Source organism: Hypanus sabinus, chromosome 28 (assembly GCF_030144855.1).
Source record: "Hypanus sabinus isolate sHypSab1 chromosome 28, sHypSab1.hap1, whole genome shotgun sequence".
Classification (NCBI taxonomy): Eukaryota; Metazoa; Chordata; class Chondrichthyes; order Myliobatiformes; family Dasyatidae; genus Hypanus; species Hypanus sabinus.
This window is the reverse complement of record NC_082733.1, coordinates 11367654-11391380: the sequence shown is the minus strand read 5'-3', so window position 1 is coordinate 11391380 and position 23727 is coordinate 11367654. Positions and strand designations below refer to the sequence as shown.

The window sequence follows — 23727 nt, the reverse complement described above, 5'->3', positions numbered from 1 at the left end:
TCCAGTTTTGCCCTATCAACTACCTAGCCTTCCTCATAGTGTCAGTGAAAGCTACCTCTCCTTGTATACCAAATGCTCCACCCTCTACCCACCTGCTCTGATTCACAACTAACATTCCCTCTAATATGTAATGACCAGTGTGTGCAAAAATCTTGTAAGGTGCAATTTTTTGCCCAGTGACAACAACATGCAAGCACTGAATTTTATACACAGAGGTATTCATTTCAACAGCAAGCAAAACACTGTCAATAAGAACTTTGATCTCCTCTGGGATTGCTTTCACTCTCGTTCATCTGCACTCTCACAAAGCATACGTAACAGGCCTGTAGCGGATAATGAAGAATTTTCTCACCAGAGCTTTTGCATACCATCTATATGTGATTTGCTTGCTAAATGACACTTTTAAAAAGTCAAGTTTCTGAATATCACTCCACTTCCTCTCACTTGCAAGTTCTCCAGCACATTTTGCATCATGTCAGTACACACAGGTAACACCATTTTCTTTATTGTACATAAAAAATTCTCGTAGCTGCGGGCTCCTGACCTTATGAGTTTTCAGTGTAGCAGTGCCATTCTGCTTTAAATGAACTCACAGCTCTTTTGCCCTTCAGGGCCTTTGCTTCTTTGCAATTTAACATAGTGAACCAATAATTTCTTGAATAAAAACAGTATAAATAAGCAAGTCCTAAAATATGCAGACAAATCATCGCAAACTCCACCTTGTCAACACCATCCGCATCAGAAACTGGAAAAGGAAATGTGATTGTGTATGATCGTGAAATATACTTAACGTGCCAATGAAGTAGAGGGTGACAACCTTTTGTGTGTCATTTAAATTTCTTTGTGCGCTAGTAGCAAGAGATGTGTGCGCGCACACATGCCTACATCTGAGAAGGAACGTTGCACTCAACCCCCTTCCAAATTAGTTTAAACCCTTCCCATTTCTATAAGTAGCCTCAGCAACGTTCCACTGACAGGATCCCCTCCAGTGACCTAGCTTCTAGAGTAGGCATCCGTGTTGATTTGTAATGGATACTGTGACAAGCTTGTCTTGCATAACGTTCATACAGTTCAGATCATTACACCATGATGATGACAACGATGGCGTAGACTCAGGCCTGAGAGGCCAGCATCGGGCATTTTCATGCCTTACAAGGCGCGCAACGAAAGACTGTGTGGCGCGTCACTCCTCACACAGACATTTCGCAGTATTTTTCTTTATTTTACGAGGTCGAGTTGTGAGCTCAACACTCAACCCGGCATGGATGGAAAGCGTACTCGTGAACTGGGAACCTCCGTTCCAGCATCCGGCGCTGATGTCACTGCGCCACCAGCCGGTATATGCACAGATCATTACACAGTGCAAGGTAAAACTCTAACAATGCAGAATAAAGTGTAACAGTTACAGAGAAGGTACAGTGCAGGTAGACAACAGGGTGCAAGATCACAACAAGATAAATTGTGAGCTCAGGAGTTACACTTATTGTACTCGGGAACTAATTAATAGACATTTGTAGCTTCTGCTCGAAAGAAGATAAGTACAGAGTAAGAAACAGAAGGAGCTTCCTTGCTTTTCTTCAGCAATGCAGAACTGTATCAACATATAAAGTTTAATTGTCTGGATCCTGCATAATCCAGCCTACCATCCACAGTTTCTGTCCATGCCATTCCCATAGACCGACCTACTCATCACGGACTTTGCTGAGCTTAAGGCCTTGCTGCTGGATTGTGCCGCGAGGTAGATCAGGGCATCAGTGATAACCAGCCCTCAGGCCGTGAATCCCAAGGGCCCTCTGGTGACCACCAAGATGGGTTTTGGGAGTTTACTGTTGTCAAGGGCTTTTGATACAATTTCAGACATCTCTGAGGATCTGGAGGCAATTAAAAATAGTTTAAAATGATTAAAATAAATAAAATTGTTAAAATGCACTTATGAATCATAAAATCATTAAAAATTCATAATATCTATAGGTTATTTGTGCCTGGTAATCATCAAGGATGGAACTACCGATAGATATCCTTATTAAAAAGTGTTACTCCCAGCTTACAGACATGGCAGGCACAAGGACAAGTCACATTCACACCCAAAAGTGCTCACATTTCATAATCACTCATGGAAACACCACCCATTAAAAATGCACTAAGTCCCATTAACCAACAATCATCAGCCTACGTTAAAGTACACCATCAGTAAACTACTGACATATACTGAGGATGGTACAGGGGCACATCCTCCAGTTCCAGAGACCTGGATTCAATCCTGAATGTTAGTGGCTGTCTTTGTGGAGCTTGCACGTCAAGCTTTCCTCCACATGCTCCAGTTTCCTGCCATTTCCTGAAATGTGCAGGTGAGAGTCTTTTGCCCTCATTTACTCCAATTTTGAATCCATTCCATCCTGAAGTACACCTTTTTGTTGGAGCACCTGCATGGGTGGTCTTGACAATCCCTTCAGATGTCTCTGCAAAATGCTCCTGCTCCAGGCCTGTCGCCTCCTCATCAAGAAGAACCCTGCTCCTTTGTGCTGAAATCAGTGGAATGATATAGTGGCACATCAGCATTATCCGTCAATGCATTTGTGTAGGCTCTGGAATGAATGACTTTGGCCCCAAAATCACCACTACTGGTTCAGGGTAAAAGCAGAAACTACTGAACGTATGAGCTACAGCCTTCATTTCAATTGACACGTGATTTCCTTTTTCTTTTTCACATTTTTGTGTGTCAGAGGCAAGTCTCATTCCACAACAATATCGTCTGATATTGGATTCGAGGTACAGCGGAGCAAGAAGCAACCTGAAGTCAGAGCAAAAGATGCTACTGAGGGAGAACATTTCTATAAGATAGGCAGAGCTCTGAGGAACCAGAAAACTAGAGTAAGAATCTGGAATTTAACTTGCTGGAACAACGAAATCACGAGGATGTGTGATGAATGACATCATGCAGATGTCATTGGAGATATGGAGAAACTTCTGAGAGAAGGCTAAGAGAAATCAAACGTGAGAATAATGGAAACTCCATTTTATACTTTTGATTATAAAATTCTACCCCTCTGCCCACACCAACTACCGAACGTCTCCTCAAATTTCTTTTAGTATCTGTTGTATTCTAAATCTCTGATAGTTAACACTTCCCTACAATTTGTTTTGTGTATCCTTAAAAACAAGGAATACAAATCATTAATTTTTAATTGAGGCTTCAATTTGACAATGGCCCGCTTCGTTTAAAAGGCTTGCCTATTTCAATATTATTATATACAGCTTGGGACCACATATCACAGAAAGCTACTAAATGAAATACCCAGCAGCATTAGCAGTAAAAATCTTAACCAGGGCATTATAATAGCTAAGCAGGGAGGAATATAGTGTATTCAATATTTTAGTAATATTTGAGTAATTTTTAATTATATTGTTTTAAGCAGTATTCTTTGCCCGCTTCGAAAGGGAGAATATAACTACAGCTGTGAAGATCCCTGCTGCACCTGGTGACCCTGTGATCTCTGTCTCAGAGGCTGATATTACCTGGTAAGGCTCTGAAAACTTGTGCCAACTAACTGGCTTAAGTATTCAAGGACATTTACAAACTCTCGCTGCTTTGGTTTGAAGTTATCACCTGCTTCAAAAAGGTGACAATTATACCAGTGCCTATGAAGGGTAGTGGGAGCTGGTAATGGCAGAGGTATAACTCAAAGATCATCTTTTAATTTGCTGATGGTATACTCTCAAATGGAGATGAGAGGGCATACAGGAGTGAGATATACCAGCTAGTTGAGTGGTGTCACAGCAACAACCTTTCACTCACCGTCAGTAAGACGAAAGAGCTGACGGTGAACTTCAGGAAGGGCAAGATGAAGGAACACATACCAACCTCATAGGTACATCAGAAGTGGAGAGAGTGAGCAACTTCAAATTCCTGGGTGTCAAGATCTCTGAGGATCTACCCTGTTCCCAACATATTGATGCAGTTATAAAGAAGGCAAGATAGCAGCTGTATTTATTAGGAGTTTGAAGAGATTTGGTCTGTCAACTAAAACTCTCAAAAACTTTGATAGATTTGGCTTTGGAGGTGGTGCAGAGGGGTTCACCAGTTTGATCCCAGAGATGAGGGGGTTTAGACTATGAGGAGAGATTGAGTCACCTGGGAATGTACTCACTGGATTTCAGAAGAATGAGAGGAATTATGAAATTATGAAAGGGATAGATAAGATAGAGGCAGGAAAGTTGTTTCCACTGGTAGGTGAGGCTAGAACAGGGGTGGGCAAACTTTTTGACTTGTGGGCCACAAAGGGTTCTAAAATTTGATAGGGGAGCCGGACCAGGAGCAGATGGACGGAGTGTTTTGGTAATACACCTCATAAGGGAAAATAAAATATCATGGGATATGTAGAAAACATGTGCTTTAATTTCAATTGAAAATGAACAAATGCATTACAACAAAATATCTGTCTTTGAAGTCCCACGGTATTTAGCTATTTATTGAAATGACTTTTAAAACACTGAAAATTAAATGAATAAAATACAGCTTTTTTTAATAGTAACAGTTATTATTTTAAAGCACTGAAAATTCTGTTATCCTTCAAGATATTATCATCATCACTCTCCTCCTGACTGTCTTTATTTCAAAAATGGTAGGAGATGCAGGTCTACTTGTCTTGCTCCTTCTTATTCAATTGTCCCCTGTGCCAAAACTCAACAATGACCCGCACAATGACAGAACAGTGAGAGCGCGCCAGTATGCGGAGCACGTTATTTGATCTGGAGCGCATTTTTTATTTTGAGAATGTACGTGCACCTGCGCACTACTCATGTCCATCACTTAACAGAAATGACATGTAACATGTAAGGCTTATTGAAAAAAATATTTTCAAATGCATTTTTTACATAACACAACAAAGAAACTTATTTTTAATTTCAGTGGGAACAGTGTTGTTGGTCTCCCTTTTTAGCCAGCGCATCAAAGTCTGGATTTAGTTTTGTTGTGGCGATTCTCAGGATGGATCTGAGGTGTTGGTCAGTTAACTTTGGATCTGTGGCTGGCTTTGTTGATGTTCATGACGCTGAACGCCTGTTCACACAAATAGGTTGAGCCGAACAAAGAGTAAAGCACAAATGTGGAGTAATACGCTGCACCTCAACAAAGGTCAATGTATATAGAGTGCGTCATCTATTGGGAAAACGCCAGAATTGCGGGGAAAAACGATAACAAGGTTTATTAATATAATTTCATCAAGTTCTGCGGGCCAGATTAAAAAGCTTAACGGGCTGCATATGGCCCCCGGGCCGTAGTTTGCCCATGCCTGGGCTAGAACTAGGGGATATAGCCTCAAGATCCGGGGGAGTAGATTTAGGATGGAGATGATGAGGAACTGCTTTTCCAGAGGGTGGTGATTCTGTGGAATTCACTGCCCAATAAAGCAGTGGAGGCTACCTCACTAACTATATTTAAGACAGGGTTGGATAGATTTTTGCATAGTAGGGGAATTAAGGGTTATGGGGAAAAGGCAGGTAGGTGGAAATGAGTCCATGGCCAGATCAACCATGATCTTACTGAATGCTGAAGCAGGCTCGATGAGCCAGATGGCCCACTCCTGCTCCTATTTCTTATGTTCTTATGTATTGTGGGGAGCATTCTGACAGGCTGCATCACTGTCTAGTATGGTGGGGTGGGGGGCTCCTGAGAGAAGCTACAGAAAGTTAAATTAATTAGCCCCATCATAGGTACCAGCCTTCATTGTATCCAAGATATCTTCATGGAACGGTGCCTCTGAAAGGCGATGCCCATTACTAAGGACCCCAGGGAATACCCTCTTCTCATTGATACCGTCAGAAAGGAGGTACAGAAGCCTGAAGGGACACATTCAATGATTCAGGAACAGCTTCTTCCTTTCTGCCATATGATTCTAAATGAACACTGAACCCATGAACGCCACCTCAATTTTTATAATATATATTATTTCTGTTTTAGTACTATTTTAATGTACTCTATATATATATTTACTGTAATTTATTTATTTTCCTTTCTATATTATTGTGTATTGCATTGTACTGCTGCTGCTAAGTTAACAAATTGAACAACATGCTGGTGACAATAAAACTGATTCTGATTCTTTGTTTATATAATTAATTACGGGTTTTATGTATGAAGCATGTGAATGGCAAATGTCATTACACCATCACATCATACATGCGTGGCTCACTAAAAGTAAAAACAAAGAGTATATATGTTTGTCCTGGTCTCCCTATGTTTTTCTTTCAATTAGTTTGATGTCTTGAAGTTACAGAACAGTCTGTCTGTGGTCTAACCAAAGTTTTGTAAAGCTTTAACATGACTTGCATTCTCTTATATCTATACCCTGACTAATCACGGCCAAAATCTTCACCATCCATCTACCATATTTATAGAATCTATGACCTTTTACATCAAGGTCCCTCTGATCAGTAATACTCCCCATCTTCTGTATGTCCTGTCTTGTATATATCCTACCTTTATGAAACCTTTCAAAATGCACCAATAACATTTATCAGGATTAAATTCCATCCAATGCCATTGCTCTGCCCAGCATACCAGCAGATCACTATTATTCTATTTGAATCATGAACTAAGATGGAAAATAGCAATTGTCTGAGCTTCAATCTCTACGGTACAACACCAGTCACGGGTTTCCAATCACAAAGCAACCCTTCACCATAATTCTGTTTCCCATTATCAAGTCAATGGTGGATCCAATTTGCCAACTTGCCTTGAATCCCATGGACACTAACGTTTTGGAATAGTCATCCATGTAGATCTTGTCGAAGACCTTACTCAAGCTCATGTAGTCTACATCAAATGTATGTCTCTCATCAATATATTTTAAAATCTTTGGTCAAAAAAGGATCTGCATAGCAATCCCTGATCAATCCCAGCCCTTTCAAGTGTAAATTAATCCAGTTCCTCTTACTTTTTTTCTAATGATTTCCCTATCACTGATGTTATATTGTTCTGTAACTAACACACACAAAATGCTGGAGGAATTCAGCAGGCCATGCAGTACCTATGGAAAAGAGAATGTGAACACCGATTTCTCAAACTTCCAGTAGTTGCTCCCCCTCCTCTCCTTCACTATTCCTACTTCTGTTGCCCTCTCTCACCATATCTCCTCACCTCCCTCTGGTGTTCCTCCTCCTACCCTTTCTTCGACCTTCTCCAATCAGACTCTCCTTGAAGCCCTTTATCTTTTTCACCAATCGACTTCACCTCCTTCTTACTTCACCCCTTCCTGCTCTCTCAGTTTCACCTATCTTCTGCCACTTTGTATTTTTTCTCCCCTTCCCCCATCTTCTGACAATGACTTCTCATCTTTTTTCCAGTCCTGATGAAAGGCCTCCACCCTAAACATCAGCTGTTTACTCTTTTCCATAGATGCTGCCTGGCTGCTGAATTCCTCCAGCATTTTGTGTGTGCGTGTTGCTTTGGATTTCCAGCATCTCCAAGTTTTCTTGTGTTTGCGTCTGTAATCACTTGGTTTATCCCTACAATTTCCAAAATAATTACTTTCTACCTTTTCCTAGTTTTCACAAATGGTGACTTCCCAGAAATGTTAACTCTGTCCCTCTCCCCAGAGATGCTGCCTGACTTGCAGAATTTTTGCTTCAGATTTTCAGCATCTGTGCTTATCCCAGGTTGGGCTTGGAATGAAGGAGCCAATGATGTCGCTGATTAACTTTTGAGGGGTCTGGACAGAGTAAACAGAAAGGATGCATTTCACTTAACAGTGGGTTCAAGCATCCTGGGATTTAGAGTTAAAGTAATTGGGAGAATTAAAGCACAGATGGGGGGTGGGGGGGGGGGGAAGTGGCAGGAAATCACCACCTGGAAAGCTAAATTCATTACAAATATAAAACAAGAAATTATTGATCACATAAATATTCACCCTCCCTTTAGTAAGACACACTAAATTATCACTACTGCAGGATTTAGAAATCACAAAATTAGTTAAACGGAGATTGCCTGCATGCAGTCAAGGTGTTTCAATTGATTGTAGTAAAATACACCTGTGGCTGGTGTGTCAGTATCCTGGGAAAAACTATACCATGAAGACAAAAGAACTCTCCAAAACTCTGCAAAAAAGTTATTGAAAAGCACAAGTCAGGAGAGGGATACAAGAAAGTTTCCCAAGACACTGAATAGACTGTCATCAAGAGATGGAAAGAATATGACACAGCTGTAAATCTGCCTAGAGCAGGCCATCCTCAAAATCTGAGTGACCGTACAAGAAAGGGACTAATGAGGGAGACCACCAAGAGACCCATGACAACTCTGGAGGAGTTACAAACTTCAGTGGCTGAGATGGGAGACTGTGCATACAACAGTTGGAAGAATGGTAAAGAGAAAGCCACTGTTGAAAAGAACTCACATGAAATCTTGGCTAGAGTTTGCTGGAAGGCATATGGGAGACTCTGAAGTCAGCTGGAAAAAGATTCAATGGTCTGATGAAATCAAAATTCAGCCATCAGACTGAACACCATGTTTGGTGTAAGCCAAACACCGCACATCATCAAAAACACACCATCCCTATCATGAACCATGGTGGTGGCTGCATCATACTGTGGGGATGCTTCACTGCAGCAGGACCTTGAAGGCATGTGAAAGTAGAGAGTAAAATACAGAGAAATCCTGGAAGAAAAGCTGATGCAGTCTGCAAGAGAACTGTGACTTGGGAGAAGATTTGTTTTCCAGCTAAAGCTACACATGAGTAGTTTAAAAACAAAATTTGTGTCCTGGAGTGGCCAAGTCAGGGTTCAGACCTCAATCCATTGAGAATTTGTGGCTGGACTTGAAAGGGCTGTTCACTCATGATCCCTATGCAATCTGACAGAGCTTGAGCAGTTTTGTAGGGAAGAATAGGGAAAAATTAGTCCAGATGTACAAAACTGATAGAGATCTATCCTCACAGACTCAAAGCTGTAATTGCTGTCAAAGGTGCATCTACTAAATGCTGAACTGTAGGAGACAAATACTTGTGTTTTATATTTGTAAGTCACTTATAGACAATAGACAATAGGTGCAGAAGTAGACCATTCGGCCCCTCGAGTCTGCACCGCCATTCTGAGATCATGGCTGATCATTCACTATCAATACCCAGTCCCTGCCTTGTCCCCATATCCCTTGATTCCCCTATCCATCAGATATCTATCTAGCTCCTTCTTGAAAGCATCCAGAGAATTGGCCTCCACCGTCTTCCGAGGCAGTGCATCCCACACCTCCACAACTCTCTGGGAGAAGAAGCTCTTCCTCAACTCTGTTTTAAATAACTGACCTCTTATTCTCAATCCATGCCCTCTGGTACTGGACTCTCCCAACATCTGGAACATATTTCCTGCCTCAATCCTATCAAATCCTTTAATTATCTTAAACGTTTCAATCAGATCCCCTCTCAATCTCCTCAATTCCAGCATGTACAAGCCCAATCTCTCCAATCTCTCTGCGTAAGATAGCCCTGCCATCCCAGGAATCAACCTAGTGAATCTATGCTGCACTTCCTCAATTGCCAGAATGTCCTTCCTTAAACCTGGAGACCAAAACTGTACACAATATTCCAGGTGTGGTCTCACCAGGGCCCTGTACAAATGCAAGAGGACATCCTTGCTCTTGTACTCAATTCCCCTTGTAACAAAGGCCAACATTCCATTTGCCCTCTTCACTGCCTGTTGCACTTGCTCATTCACCTTCATTGACTGGTGAACTAGGACTCCTAGGTCTCTTTGCATTTCTCCCTTACCTAACTCTACACCGTTCAGACAATACTCTGCCCTCTTGTTCCTGCTTCCAAAGTGGATAACTTCACATTTATTCACATTGAATGACATCTGCCAAATATCTGCCCACATCCAAGTCTCCCTGTATTCTCCTAACGTCCTCTTCGCATGTCACACTGCCACCCAGTTTAGTATCATCAGCAAACTTGCTGATATAGTTTTCAATGCCCTCATCTAAATCATTGACATAAATCGTAAAGAGCTGTGGTCCCAATACAGAGCCCTGTGGTACCCCACTAGTCACCTCCAGCCAGTCCGAGAAACACTCATTCACTGCTACCCTTTGCTTTCTATCTGCCAACCAGTTTTCTATCCATGTTGAAACCCTGCCCCCAATGCCATGAGCTCTGATTTTACTCACCAATCTCCTATGTGGTACCTTATCGAATGCCTTCTGAAAATCTAGGTACACAACATCCACTGGCTTACCCTCGTCTAACATCCTTGTTACACTCTCAAAAAACTCCAACAGATTAGTCAAGCATGATTTGCCCTTGGTAAATCCATGCTGGCTCGGCCTAATCCTATTACTGCCATCAAGATGTACCACTATTTCGTCCTTAATAATGGACTCAAGCATCTTCCCCACGACTGACGTTAGGCTAACAGGGCGATAGTTCTCCGTTTTCTCCTTCCCTCCCTTCTTGAAAAGTGGGATAACATTAGCCACTCTCCAATCTTCAGGAACTGATCCTGAATCTAAGGAACATTGGAAAATGATTACCAATGCATCCGCAATTTCCTGAGCCACCTCTTTTAGAACCCTCGGATGCAGACCATCTGGACCCGGGGATTTATCAGCCTTCAGTCCTACCAGTCTACTCATCACAGATTCTTTCCTAATGTCAATCTGTCTCAATTCCTCTGATATCTTATGACCCTGGCCCATCCATACATCTGGGAGATTGCTTGTGTCCTCCCTGGTGAAGACAGATCTAAAGTACGCATTAAATTCTGTTGCCATTTCCCTGTTTCCCATAACAATTTCTCCCAATTCATTCTTCAAGGGGCCAACATTGTTCTTAACTATCTTCTTTCTCTTCACATAGTTAAAAAAGCTTTTGCTATCCCCTTTTATATTCCTGGCTAGACTGAGCTCATATCTGATTTTCCGTATTGCTTTTTTAGTTAAGATCTGCTGTTCCTTAAAACTTTCCCAATCATCTGTATTCCCACTCATCTTAGCCCTGTCATACTTCTTTTTCTTTAATGCTATACAATCTCTGACTTCCTTTGTCAACCACTTTGGCCCCTTCCCCCTCTTTGAATCCTTCCTTCTCATTGGAATGAACTGCTTTTGCATCTTTTGTATTATGCCCAAGAATATCTGCCACTGCTGATCCACTGTCTTTCCTGCCAGGGCATCCGCCCATTTAACTTTGGCCAGCTCTTCCCTCATGGCTCCGTAGTCTCCTTTATTTAATTGCAACACTGACACCTCTGATCTGCCCTTATCCCTCTCAAATTGTAGATAAAAACTTATCATGTTATGATCACTACTTCCTAATGGCTCCTTTACTTCAAGATCACTTATCAATTCCTGTTCATTACACATCACCAAGTCCAAAATAGCCTCGTTCCTGGTTGGCTCAAGCACAAGCTGTTCCAAAAATACATCCCTTAGACACTCCACAAACTCCCTATCCTGGGGTCCAGCACCTACCTGATTCTCCCAGTTCACCTGCATGTTGAAATCTCCCATAACGACTGCATTACCTTTAGCACATGCCAATGTTAACTCCCTAATCAACTTGTACCCAATATCCACGCTACTGTTTGGGGGCCTGTACACAACACCCATTAGGGTCTTTTTACCCTTACTGTTCCTCAGCTCAATTCACACAGACTGTACTTCCCCTGTTCCCAAGTCACCTCTTGCTAAGGACTGAATCTCATTCCTCACTAACAGGGCCACCCCCACCCCCTCTTCCCATATTTCTGTCTCTACTATAGCACGTATACCCTGGTACACCCGATTCCCAGGCCTGATCCCCTTGCAGCCATGTCTCCGTTATCCCAACAATATCGTAGTTCCCCATTTTCATCTGAGCTTCAAGCTCATCTGTCTTATTTCTGACACTACGCGCATTCAAGTATAGAATTCTTAGCCCATTCCTCCTCTCTTTGCTTAAAACACTGTCAACTGTACCTAACCCAGCTCCTTGAACTTCCATCGGGCTAATTGCACCCTGAATTTTGATGACCTTCTCAAGATCACCCAAACTTTCTACACATTTAACCCCATGTTCCTTCTGACCAACCCTCTGGATCTGGATCCCTGCCCCCTGCACATCTAGCTTAAACCCCCCCGAGCAGCACTGGCAAACACTCCTGCAAGAATGTTAGTACCCCTCCGGTTCAGATGTAGACCGTCCCTTCGAAACAGATCCCAATGTCCCTGGAACAAAGACCAATTATCCAAAAACCTGAACCCTTCCTTCCTGCACCATGCTCTCAGCCTCGTATTAATGTGCATAATCATTCTACGCCTTACTCGCACGTGGCACAGGTAGCAATCCCGAGATTGTCACCCTGGAGGTCCTGCCTTTCAGCTTCATTCCTAACTCCCTGAACTCTCTAAGCAGGACCCCCTCACTCACCTTACCTACATCGTTGGTCCCTACATGGACCACTACATCTGGGTTCATGCCCTCGTTCTCAAGAATAGCCTGCACCCGATCTGAGATGTCCCGGACCCTGGCACCAGGGAGGCAACATACCATCCGAGACTCCCAATCTGCCCCACAAGATCTCCTGTCTGTCCCCCTGACTATAGAATCCCCTAAAACTATCGCTCTCTTCTCTTCCCTCCTCCCCTTTCTAGTTGAGGGTTCAACCTCTGTGCCAGAGGCAGGACCACTCCAACTCATTCCTGGTAGGTCATCCCCATCAACAGTATCCAAAACGGTATACTTATTGTTATTGGGAATGGCCGCAGGGGTGCTCTGCTCTCTCTGCCTGCTCCCCCTGCCTCTCTGGACCGTCACCCATCTGCCTACTTCTTGGTTTTTTGGTGTGACTACCTCCTGATAACTCCTATCTATCTCTGCCTCTGCCTCCCGAATGATCCGTAGTTCATCCAGCTCCAGCTCCAACTCCCTAACTCGGGCTACAGAGATCTGTTTTCACTTTGACTCGAAAGTTTTTCTTGAAGTGTCAGAAAAGCCAGATTAAATCTAGTGTAATTCTCTGTGGTAAAACAATAAAACATGAAAACTTCCAAAGGGATGACTACTTCTTAAAGGTACTGTGTATGGTTCCTTATGGACCTCGGTGATAACTCTCTCCAGAGAAGCTGGCGGAGGTACAATGAACTGTCAGCAGAGGATAGGAAAATAATATGTGAGGGTCGTCAAGGAGGGGAGCAAAATAAATTATTGTGGAATGAAAGGAGTAAAACAGTGAATGAATGTTGGGAGAGACAGTCGAGTGAAGGGAAGGGTGAGGGTGAAATCGGACACGAGAAGAAAAACAAAACGGAAAGCTCGTCAACGCAGCTGAATTCCGAGCAAATAGTTGTAAACCAATATTGAAAGACACGTCCGTGATCTTGTCAAAACCTCGCACCGTTTACCACTTTTTCTTGCTCGAGTTTTCTTCTCAAACGCCCCAGAGCCGGTCTGGAGACTGAAGCGTGACTCCCGGCACCAGCTGCCCTGCCACTAACCCGTTTCAGTGTTTATAGAGCTCTGGCGAAATTAAAAACAGATTTGTAATGTCCCGGCGAAGCGTGCGTGCTTTGCAGCCTTATACAGAAGCTTATTTTTTTAAAAAAATCCATGCACCCGCACCTGTGAGTCTGGGTGGCTCACAGGGTCCACTCTACTGCTATTGAATACACGGAACACGTTTCAAACGCAGACCTAGGGGCAGACTGCACTTTGGAAGGTGAGTTCGGGCTTCAATGGAGGCAAAATACCCCTGACCCTCCGAAAGCGCCCTACCCCCGATGTCCTCGTTGACCACCCTTGACCTCTCGAGCTCCCTGACCAACTTGAACCCACTGACCAAACCTCCGCTGACAACACCGTAACTGATGGTAACCAGCAGGCGTCTGGGGGGCGGTTCCGTCTGCAAACCTGGAGGGACCTGCGACCGACGGCCATTGCAGCCAATCAGAACGCAGTATTCTGCTGACATTGTCAATGCTCGGCCAATGGAGCGGCACGAATCCTGGCGGGGCCAAGTGAGGCGGGGCAAGGGAGGGCCAATGGGCGTGTCCTGAGGGCGGTCCGGGTTGAAGGTGCGACCAATGGGCGGGGCCAGCCAGTTCGGAGCGCCGGCGAGGAGCTGCTCCTGTTGTCGGCGGCCGGCTGGACGATGGGTCCCTGCTCGCTGTCGCGCCTGGCGCTGGCCGTCTGCCTGCTTCACTGCTCGGGCCCAGGTACCGCTCTGGCCGCCAAGGCTCCCGGTCACAATCCGCCTCGTCTACTATCCCCGACTCCGCATTTTACATCCCTCCGGTTCCCCCCCCCCTCGGTTCACTCACTCACCGACTGACCACCCCCCCTCGGTTCACTCACTCACCGACTGACCACCCCCCCTCGGTTCACTCACTCACCGACTGACCACCCCCCCTCGGTTCACTCACTCACCGACTGACCACCCCCCCCCCCTCGGTTCACTCACTCACCGACTGACCACCCCCCCCCCCCTCGGTTCACTCACTCACCGACTGACCACCCCCCCTCGGTTCACTCACTCACCGACTGACCACCCCCCCTCGGTTCACTCACTCACCGACTGACCACCCCCCCCCTCGGTTCACTCACTCACCGACTGACCACCCCCCCTCGGTTCACTCACTCACCGACTGACCACCCCCCCCCCCCCGGTTCACTCACTCACCGACTGACCACCCCCCCTCGGTTCACTCACTCACCGACTGACCACCCCCCCCCCCCTCGGTTCACTCACTCACCGACTGACCACCCCCCCTCGGTTCACTCACTCACCGACTGACCACCCCCCCTCGGTTCACTCACTCACCGACTGACCACCCCCCCTCGGTTCACTCACTCACCGACTGACCCCCCCCTCGGTTCACTCACTCACCGACTGATTACCCCCCCCCCCCCGGTTCACTCACTCACCGACTGACCACCCCCTCCTCGGTTCACTCACTCACCGACTGACCACCCCCCCTCGGTTCACTCACTCACCGACTGACCACCCCCCCCCTCGGTTCACTCACTCACCGACTGACCACCCCCCCCTCGGTTCACTCACTCACCGACTGACCACCCCCTCCTCGGTTCACTCACTCACCGACTGACCACCCCCCCCTCGGTTCACTCACTCACCGACTGACCACCCCCCCTCGGTTCACTCACTCACTCACCGACTGACCACCCCCCCCTCCGGTTCACTCACTCACTCACCGACTGATTACCCCCCCCCTCCGGTTCACTCACTCACCGACTGACCCCCCCGCCCCTCGGTTCACTCACTCACCGACTGACCACCCCCCCCCTCGGTTCACTCACTCACCGACTGACCACCCCCCCCTCGGTTCACTCACTCACCGACTGACCACCCCCCCTCGGTTCACTCACTCACTCACCGACTGACCACCCCCCCCTCCGGTTCACTCACTCACTCACCGACTGATTACCCCCCCCTCCGGTTCACTCACTCACCGACTGACCCCCCCGCCCCTCGGTTCACTCACTCACCGACTGACCACCCCCCCTCGGTTCACTCACTCACCGACTGACCACCCCCCCCTCGGTTCACTCACTCACCGACTGACCACCCCCCCCTCGGTTCACTCACTCACCGACTGACCACCCCCCCCCCCTCGGTTCACTCACTCACCGACTGACCACCCCCCCCCTCGGTTCACTCACTCACCGACTGACCACCCCCCCCTCGGTTCACTCACTCACCGACTGACCACCCCCCCTCGGTTCACTCACTCACCGACTGACCACCCCCCCTCGGTTCACTCACTCACCGACTGACCACCCCCCCTCGGTTCACTCACTCACCGACTGACCACCCCCCCTCGGTTCACTCACTCACCGACTGACCACCCCCCCTCGGTTCACTCACTCACCGACTGATTACCCCCCCTCCGGTTCACTCACTCACCGACTGACTGCCCCCCCCTCCGGTTCACTCACCGACTGATTACCCCCCCTCCGGTTCACTCACTGACTGACTACCCCCCCTCCGGTTCACTCACTCACCGACTGACTACCCCCCCCTCCGGTTCACTCATTCACCCACCGACTGATTAACCCCCCCCCCCGTCGGTTCACTCACTCACTCACCGACTGACCACCCCCCCTCGGTTCACTCACTCACCGACTGACCACCCCCCCTCGGTTCACTCACTCACCGACTGATTACCCCCCCCCTCCGGTTCACTCACTCACCGACTGACTACCCCCTCCCTCCGGTTCACTCACTCACCGACTGTCTACCCCCCCTCCGGTTCACTCAGTGACCGACTGACTACCCCCCCTCCGGTTCACTCACTCACTGACTGAACCGCCTCCCGCCCCCCTCCGGTTCACTCAGTGACCGACCCCCCCCCTCCGGTTCACTCAGTGACCGACCCCCCCCTCCGGTTCACTCACAGTAATTCTTCCCCCCCCCCACCCCCTGCAGTTCACTCGCTCCCACCGGTACACTCATTCATAGCTCTCTCTCTCCCCCCCCCCCCCGTTGTTCACTTCATGACCCTTGTAACTTGCCCCCTTTGCTTTCCCTGCAGCGGCCACCGAGCTGACCATTCCGCGGAGCCTGGGCACCGGGGCCGGGGCAGTAGCGGGCCGGACCGGGGAGCACCTGCAGCTGGCGCTGCCGGCCTGGGGCACCGAGCTGGTGCTGTCGCTGAGGCGTGGGCTTCGCTTCTTGGCGCCGGCTTTCACCGTGGAGGAGCGGGGCCGAGGTATCGGCCGTCTCCCCACCGAGCACCACTGCTTCTACAGCGGCCACGTCCGCCACCGCCGCCGCTCCTTCGCCTCCCTAAGCACCTGCCGCGGATTGGTAATGGTCCTTCGTACCTTCTGTCGCAGCTCGTTCGGCACATCCTGGCTCTGAGTGCTGGTGGGAGAGGTCCCAATGTTCTCGTCATGTAGACAGTCGCTACGCGGGCTAGAGGGGCAGTTACCCTGGGTAAAGGCGAGGGCTTGAGAGTAGATTCGGGATGACCGAGTTCTGTCGCAGAGTCAGGTGTGACGGGTTTACATAACGGGGCAGACAGGGATTCCGGTCCCTGATGAGAGTCCTGAATGCGAGTTATTCGGGGGTAAAAATCGTCGCATGGATTCCCGAATACTCAGATTCCGACTCCAGTTGAAAAGTTGTTGTGACTTTACCTAATACAGGATGCCTGAGCGAGAAACGCTCACATTATTGGTAGTCGATTGATTGCTTACTTTCAGAAAACAAATAAAACGACAGGTGTAATCTGAAACAATAACAGAAACTCAATTAGTCACACAGCTTCTGTGCAGAGTTTCCGACCGGGGACCCCCTTCTCCGAGCCCAATTTGTTTCGCTTTACTTTCAGGAATCGGCTGAAGTTTGCAGGTTTGACAGATGCGGACTCCCCGTCTTCACCTGCGTTGACAGCGTGCTTCGGGGGCGGGGAATCCCTCTGCTCCAACGTGTCTCCAGCGACGCCCACTCTCGGCTGCATGTCGCGTTGGTGGGGAAGGTAGTGCTGCGACCCCGGGGACGAACTTCTCTTGCCGATGAACAGATGTTTTGTTCAGAGGTCGCAGGAGGTCGCGGCGCAGTTTGCATTTGTTTTGGTCCCGTTCTCTGTGCCGTTCTGGCTTTGAAGCTCTGTAATAGAAGACTAGCCCTGGATTTTTTTTAGAAGTCGAATTAATTAGAATTTTCAGAAGTACAACAGTATTTTCATTTTTGTCTCCCCCGATCTACACATACCACACTCGGTTTATGTAAAGTGTTACGACATTTCTGCACTAGTCGCAGTGAAAAGACGGGATGCCGTCACTTTTGCAGATTGCTGGCGATTGCAAACAAAACTTTGGGAACTGGAAGACGAAACTTGAGAATATTCTGATTCGTGTAAAGGGTTCCTCGTTGCATTATTATTAGGTATTTGAGGACAGGAGCGTTTGAAATTTGAGGCTTCAAATAGGAACTCGAGTGTTTTTAATTTTATAACTAATTTATAACTAATTCAAGATGAATGTAAAAACATCGGCACAAATCAGTTTTTACTTTCATCATCAAATTAAGGCTCAGTCCTCGGTGGCCTGTGTTAACAGGTTCCTGGGCTGTGGACCCTCTATTATCCCCACTCCGCCCCCACAGTAACCTTTGCAATGGTTGCGCCCAGCTTTACTGTACAACTAAAGGATCAACACCATAAACATGAGAAAGTCTGCGGAGGCTGGAAATCCGAAGCTACACACACAAAATACTGGAGGAACTCAGCCGGTCAGGTAGCATCCACGGATGTGCATAGATGGTCAACCTTTCCAGCCGGGACTGAGAAGGAAGGGGGGAAGACACGAGAGGCAAAAGGTCGCTTGGGGGAGGGAGGGAGGCTAGCCGGAAAGAGAGTGAAGCCAGGAAGTTGGGAAAGGTCAGGGGCTGGAGAAGAGGGAATTTGGGAGGGGAAAGTGGACCATTGGAGGTGGGGGTCCAGGGGAAGTGATAGGTAGGTGAGACGAGGTAAAAGGCCAGAGAAAGGAGGAGCCCGGAGGTATTTTTTTAATCAGAAGGAGAAATCCATATTCATGTCATCAGGTTGGAGGTTGCCCAGACTGAATACAAGGTGTTGCTCCTCCACCCTGAGGGAGGCCTTCAGACTGCTCCATCTGTGATTTTTCACCAAGATGATGAAACTTGATGTTTGGTCTTGCTATGTATACTTGGAACAATTGTAGGACACAATTTACTTGGAAAGTTGATCATAATTTTAACTGGGAAGCCCGGAGTCCATAACCTGGATGAAGAAGTGGAAGGATGGGTTAGTACATTTGCTGATGACACAAAGGTTGGGGGTGTTGTGGATAGTGTGGAGGGCTGTCAGAGGTTACAGAGGGACATTGATAGGATGCAAAACTGATCTGAGAAGTAGCAGATGGAGTTCAACCCAGAGAAGTGTGAGGTGGTTCATTTTGGTAGGTCAAATATGATGGGCAGAATATAGTATTAATGGTAAAACTCTTGGCAGTGTGGAGGATCAGAGGGATCTTGGGGTCTGAGTCCATAGAACGCTCAAAGCTGCTGCGCAAGTTGACTGGTTGAGAAAGAATATGGTGCATTGGCTTTCAATTGTGGGATTGAGTTTAGGAGCTGAGAGGTAATGTTGCAGCTATATAGGACCCTGGTCAGACCCCACTTGGAGTACTATGCTCAGTTCCGGTCACCTCACTACAGGAAGGATGTGGAAAAGGGTGCAGAGGAGATTTACAAAGACGTTGCCTGGATTGGGGAGCATGCCTTATAAGAATAGGTTGAGTGAACTTGGCCTTTTTTCCCTTGGAGCAACAGAGGATGAGAGGTGACCTGCTAAGATAATGATAGGCATTGATCATGTTGATAGTCGGAGGCTTTTTCCCGGGGCTGGAATGGCTAGCATGAGAGGGCACAGTTTTAAGGTGCTTGGAAGTAGGTACAGAGGAGATGTCAGTTTTTTACGCACCGAGTGTTGAGTGCGTGGAATGGGTTTCTGGTGACAGTGGTGGAGGCAGATACGATAGGGTCTTTTAAGAGACTCCTGGGCAGGTACATGGAGCTCAGAAAAATAGAGGGCTACGGGTAACCCTAGGTAATTTCTGAGGTAAGGACATGTTCGGCACAGCTTTGTGGGCCGAAGGGCTTGTATTGTGCTATAGGTTTTCTATGTTTTGTATAATCCTTTCCCAAATTCACTTAACTTTTACTGTGACTGTTGAGACTTGTATTATAAATCTTAACAATAATAGTATGGGCAGTATTGTGGTAGTACAACAGTTTACCATGGATGGGTTCAATTCCTGCTGCTCTCTGTAATGAGTTTGTTATGTTCTCCCCATGACCGTGTGGGTTTCTTTTGGGTGCTCTGGTTTCCTTCCACAGTCCAGAAACATTCTGGTTGATATATTAATTGGTCATTGTCAATTGTCCTGTGATTAGGATTAAATCAACAGTTGTGGGTCAGCATGGCTGGAAGGGACCATATTGAGCTGGTATCTCAGTAAATTATCACCTTTTCATTGGCTGCATCAGAGGTCAGGGACCAGTAGGACTTGGTCTGACCCTGTATGTTATGCCAGAAATAACAAATCCACATTTATATAGCATATTTAACATAGTGAAATGTCTTGCAGCTTTGATAAAACATTTCATGTGCAACCAACAAGTAAAGTGGGGTTTGAAAGAGGGGTTAAAATGTAAGGTTTCTTAGTTTGAGAAGCATTAAGTTCCAGTGCCATTGGGCAAATTGAATAAAAGTGATGAGCACTCCAGTTTTAAGGGAATTCTTTTATATTTTTCTCTGTATTGAGGACCTCCACTGGAATTTTTTGCTCATGACCCTTTTTAATGAAGGAATTGGCAGAATCATATTTGGTACAGGAATTAGGCAAACTGTGCTGGCATTTTCCTAATTGGTGAGCAGTTTTTTTTTCTACTTTTAGTTGGGATATATCCAGATCGGTGATGATCTATTGTCAATAGAACCTGTAAACAAAATCAACTCCTCATTCAGTGGAGAAGTTCATCGGATCTACAGGCACAGACGGTCTCTCACATCCAAAAAGAATCACATCTCTGATTTCTGCAAGGTGATCAAAGGTAATTCTTTTATAAAGATGTTCAGAAGATAGTGTGCATGTTAATAGCTGGACTGTAATCATATTTTATAAATCAATCAATGAATTATGGTCAGTATCATCTTGTAAACCCGAGCAAATTTCTGGAAAGAATCTCAGAAAAAGTTGTTCTGAAGTTTTTCTCTTATTATGACAAAGAAGGAAGTGATTTGGCCTGTTCAGTTACAGCAAAGAGGAATCTTAAATTCCATTCTGCATGTTAATTTCCTGTAACCCATTCCCTCTCTCACATGCCCATCAGCTCTACCCTTCCCTCCCATCCCTATTCCCTTACCTCCCACATCCCACTTTGACAAAGGAAAATTCACAATGGCGACTAGCTTTACAAATAGCATATCTTTGAAATGTGGTGTGAAATCCAGAACATTTTCATTGGTAGAATGTGCACACTTCACATTGTCCAGATTTGAACCTGTATTGCTGGAGTTATCATTAGGTGAATGTGATTGGATTTTTCCCATATCGTTCCTGCTGGTGTATAGCAGGAAAATAGTGAGTTGGTGACTTGGAATTTTCTCACGGTGTGACAATTGGTACAGTTTTATTAAAAGAGAGAAGATAGATTTCTAGTTATTCTGCCCTGGAGAAAACCATATTCTTAGACACTGATTGAGCTAACAAAGTAGAAATGGGAAATCGTATCTGGGATACAAGTAACATTGTAATCTGTGTAACAGGTGAAGTAAGTACAGAAAAGTTTGGAAAAAGTTTAGGTAGCATCTGTTGGCAGAGAAACAACTCAAATTATTGAATGGTGATAGTGTGTGGAGTTAAGCATCGCTATGATGACAGCTTTCATGTTGCTTAAGGCTGAATAAATTGTGTTAAAAGACTGGAGGATATGTGACCAAGATTTTCAAGGGTATAGGTTATATTGCAGTTGTCCCATGCCACAGGCAGCTAAGGAGTACTTCACCCTCAAATACTGACTCAAGTTGTGCAAACATGCCATATCCAAGCAGACAACTGTACAGCATTTGGGAGGAAGTAGCTCCATGACGATCCTTGCCTTCATGTGGGCTTGAAAGCACCCCGGATTTTTCAGTTAACATGTTAATTTCTCTGTTTCTCCAAGGGATCCTCTTCAGTCAAATTGATTCATACCATGAGGTGCTGAGAACTGTCTGGGCTGTCTGGGCTCAGCTCTCTGTGGCTGCTCTCCCTCACTCTGACCACTGTGGTCAGCTGGATCCTAGTCCACAGAGCTGTGTGCTTCACCCATCTCCTGTCTGCTTACCTCTGATCTTGGGGAGTCACAGTTGAGGTAGAGGTCATGTACAGACACACTTGAACTATTTGCTGCATTGCTGTTGTCCCCACTGCAGTAGCAAAGCTGAATCATGTACTGGCTGAGACTCTTGCAGTTTACAAATTCAACCTCGACTGTTTAAGTTTTTGCTGTTAATTTCTAGAACATAAGCAGTTCTTTCATTGCTACTTTAATTACTTGAGCCTTTGCATATATTTGATTATCAGAGTCATTTATAAATATTCAAAGCTATTGGGAGCAGTGAGTGGCTAAAGGGCCATCAAGGTTTTCCAGGATGTTGCCTTGTCTTTGTCCAAGACCTGGTGAGTACGTGGTCTGCTCTGCTTCATGAGAGAACACTTGCCTTTGGAGGGTAGCTGGATCAGGAGCAAGACTGGCAAGTGGATCTAAATAGATCTGGTACACGATTTACATTCTTTGAAGATTCATGTTATCTTGTGCAAGAATCTTTTTTTTCTATCCTCCCATTTAACTTGAGGTTATGTGATTTTTCTTTTTTTACTTCAGATGTTTCAAGTCTGCAGTTCCATTGGATTGATTGTCATGCAGCCATTTAAAAAAAAATCTCTTTGGTCACTCTAATTTTAAATTTCAGTTTAGGATTTAAACTTCATTTGTTGGCTAATCAGTGTACCAAATTGCTCCCTGCCTTGGTCTGTAGTCTGAAGATGAAGTTAGTTGTGAAGGAAGACACTGATTACAGTGGACAAGCTGCACTCCAATTGCAGTGATTCTCTATGCTTCCACTTATAACATTTCAAAATTGTACTCTCAATAGTTCTATTTCTGTCAAATTTCATGAATTAACATCCTTTGGGACTGGGCCAAGGCATTTGGGTTTGGCAAAGGACAAATAAACATCATCTGTTGGAATTATGAAGATTTTTGGCTCATCAATCCAATGTTTAAATAACAGTGGCTGGAGTAACTGGAAAGCACAATAAATTGATGTTTGTAATGTTGATTAATGAGGCCTTGCCTTTCTAAATATTAAGAAGGCAAACCAACTGGAGGAAGTTTTTCCATAGGGAATTGAGAAACAGGTAACTTTTACTTGGGTAGAGCCTTAGACTGCACTGTTTTAATGTTCCTGGTTACAAAATGGGTATTAAAGAAAGATTGGAAAGGGTGCAATTAAGATTTGAAGATGAAGCTGGAGTTGAGAAGTTGTACATGTCACAAAATACTGCAGGGGCATTGGAGATGCTAGAGAAAGTTGCAGTGACCATTCCAGATAATGGAAAAAATTGATCTGAAAAACAGTAAACTATTTTTCCTTTTGCATGAATTAAAGTAAAACAGTTAATCCACCAGGGAATTCTAGAGAAACTTCCTTAGCCAGTGGGTTTGTACTTTGACAGACACTGATAAGATTTTTGAAGTTTGATATTGTTATGTATTATCCTTCAGGGGATGACTGTACCTGTGTTTCCTTTATACATTCTGTTTTGTTTCTGTTAACTTTTTTTTATTGTACTTTATTTGATGTCTGTTAAATTTGACTAAAATTGAGGGGAAACTTTTAGGAATTGTTGATGCAACAATTGCTTAAACTCCTGACTGTATAAGGAGACCATGAAGCAAGGCAGCTGTTTCTTGCATTTAGTTTACACTGATTCCTAACCACGCCTGGAAAACTGCTTATCTGGTCTTATTGTTTGCTGGATATTTTAGCTGGTGTGTTTTTCGGCTTCATTTTCATGCTAACTGTATTCTTAAAAAAACTTTCTAGCAAATGCTACTTAATGGCCTTGGGTCACAGATCACACATTATACAGTTAGTTTGGCTATCAATCTGGGATTGAATGGCTTATTGTACAGAGAGCATTTGATGTCTGTTGAAGTACATTGGTCCTG

At 45.5% G+C, this 23727-nt stretch overlaps 1 protein-coding gene and 1 long non-coding RNA gene across 3 annotated transcripts in view; one reads left to right on the top strand and one right to left on the bottom strand.

Annotated features, from left to right (window-relative positions):
- Nucleotides 1–282: 282 nt before the first annotated feature.
- LOC132382425 (uncharacterized) lies at nucleotides 283–17419 on the bottom strand. The gene is made up of 3 exons (XR_009508307.1): nucleotides 16806–17419; nucleotides 13360–13481; nucleotides 283–1871 (listed from the first exon to the last, which is right to left on the bottom strand). It is a non-coding gene; the product is annotated as an uncharacterized LOC132382425 (long non-coding RNA).
- The window catches only part of adamts17 (ADAM metallopeptidase with thrombospondin type 1 motif, 17), a 460607-nt gene continuing 450355 nt past the window's right edge, over nucleotides 13476–23727 (top strand). For both annotated transcript variants that reach the window (XM_059952603.1, XM_059952604.1), the window contains exons 1-3: nucleotides 13476–14176; nucleotides 16514–16788; nucleotides 20406–20562. In XM_059952603.1, coding sequence (XP_059808586.1) covers nucleotides 14113–14176; nucleotides 16514–16788; nucleotides 20406–20562 — 496 coding nt within the window. In that variant the 5' untranslated portion in view covers nucleotides 13476–14112. The remainder of the gene's footprint in view (nucleotides 14177–16513; nucleotides 16789–20405; nucleotides 20563–23727) is intronic.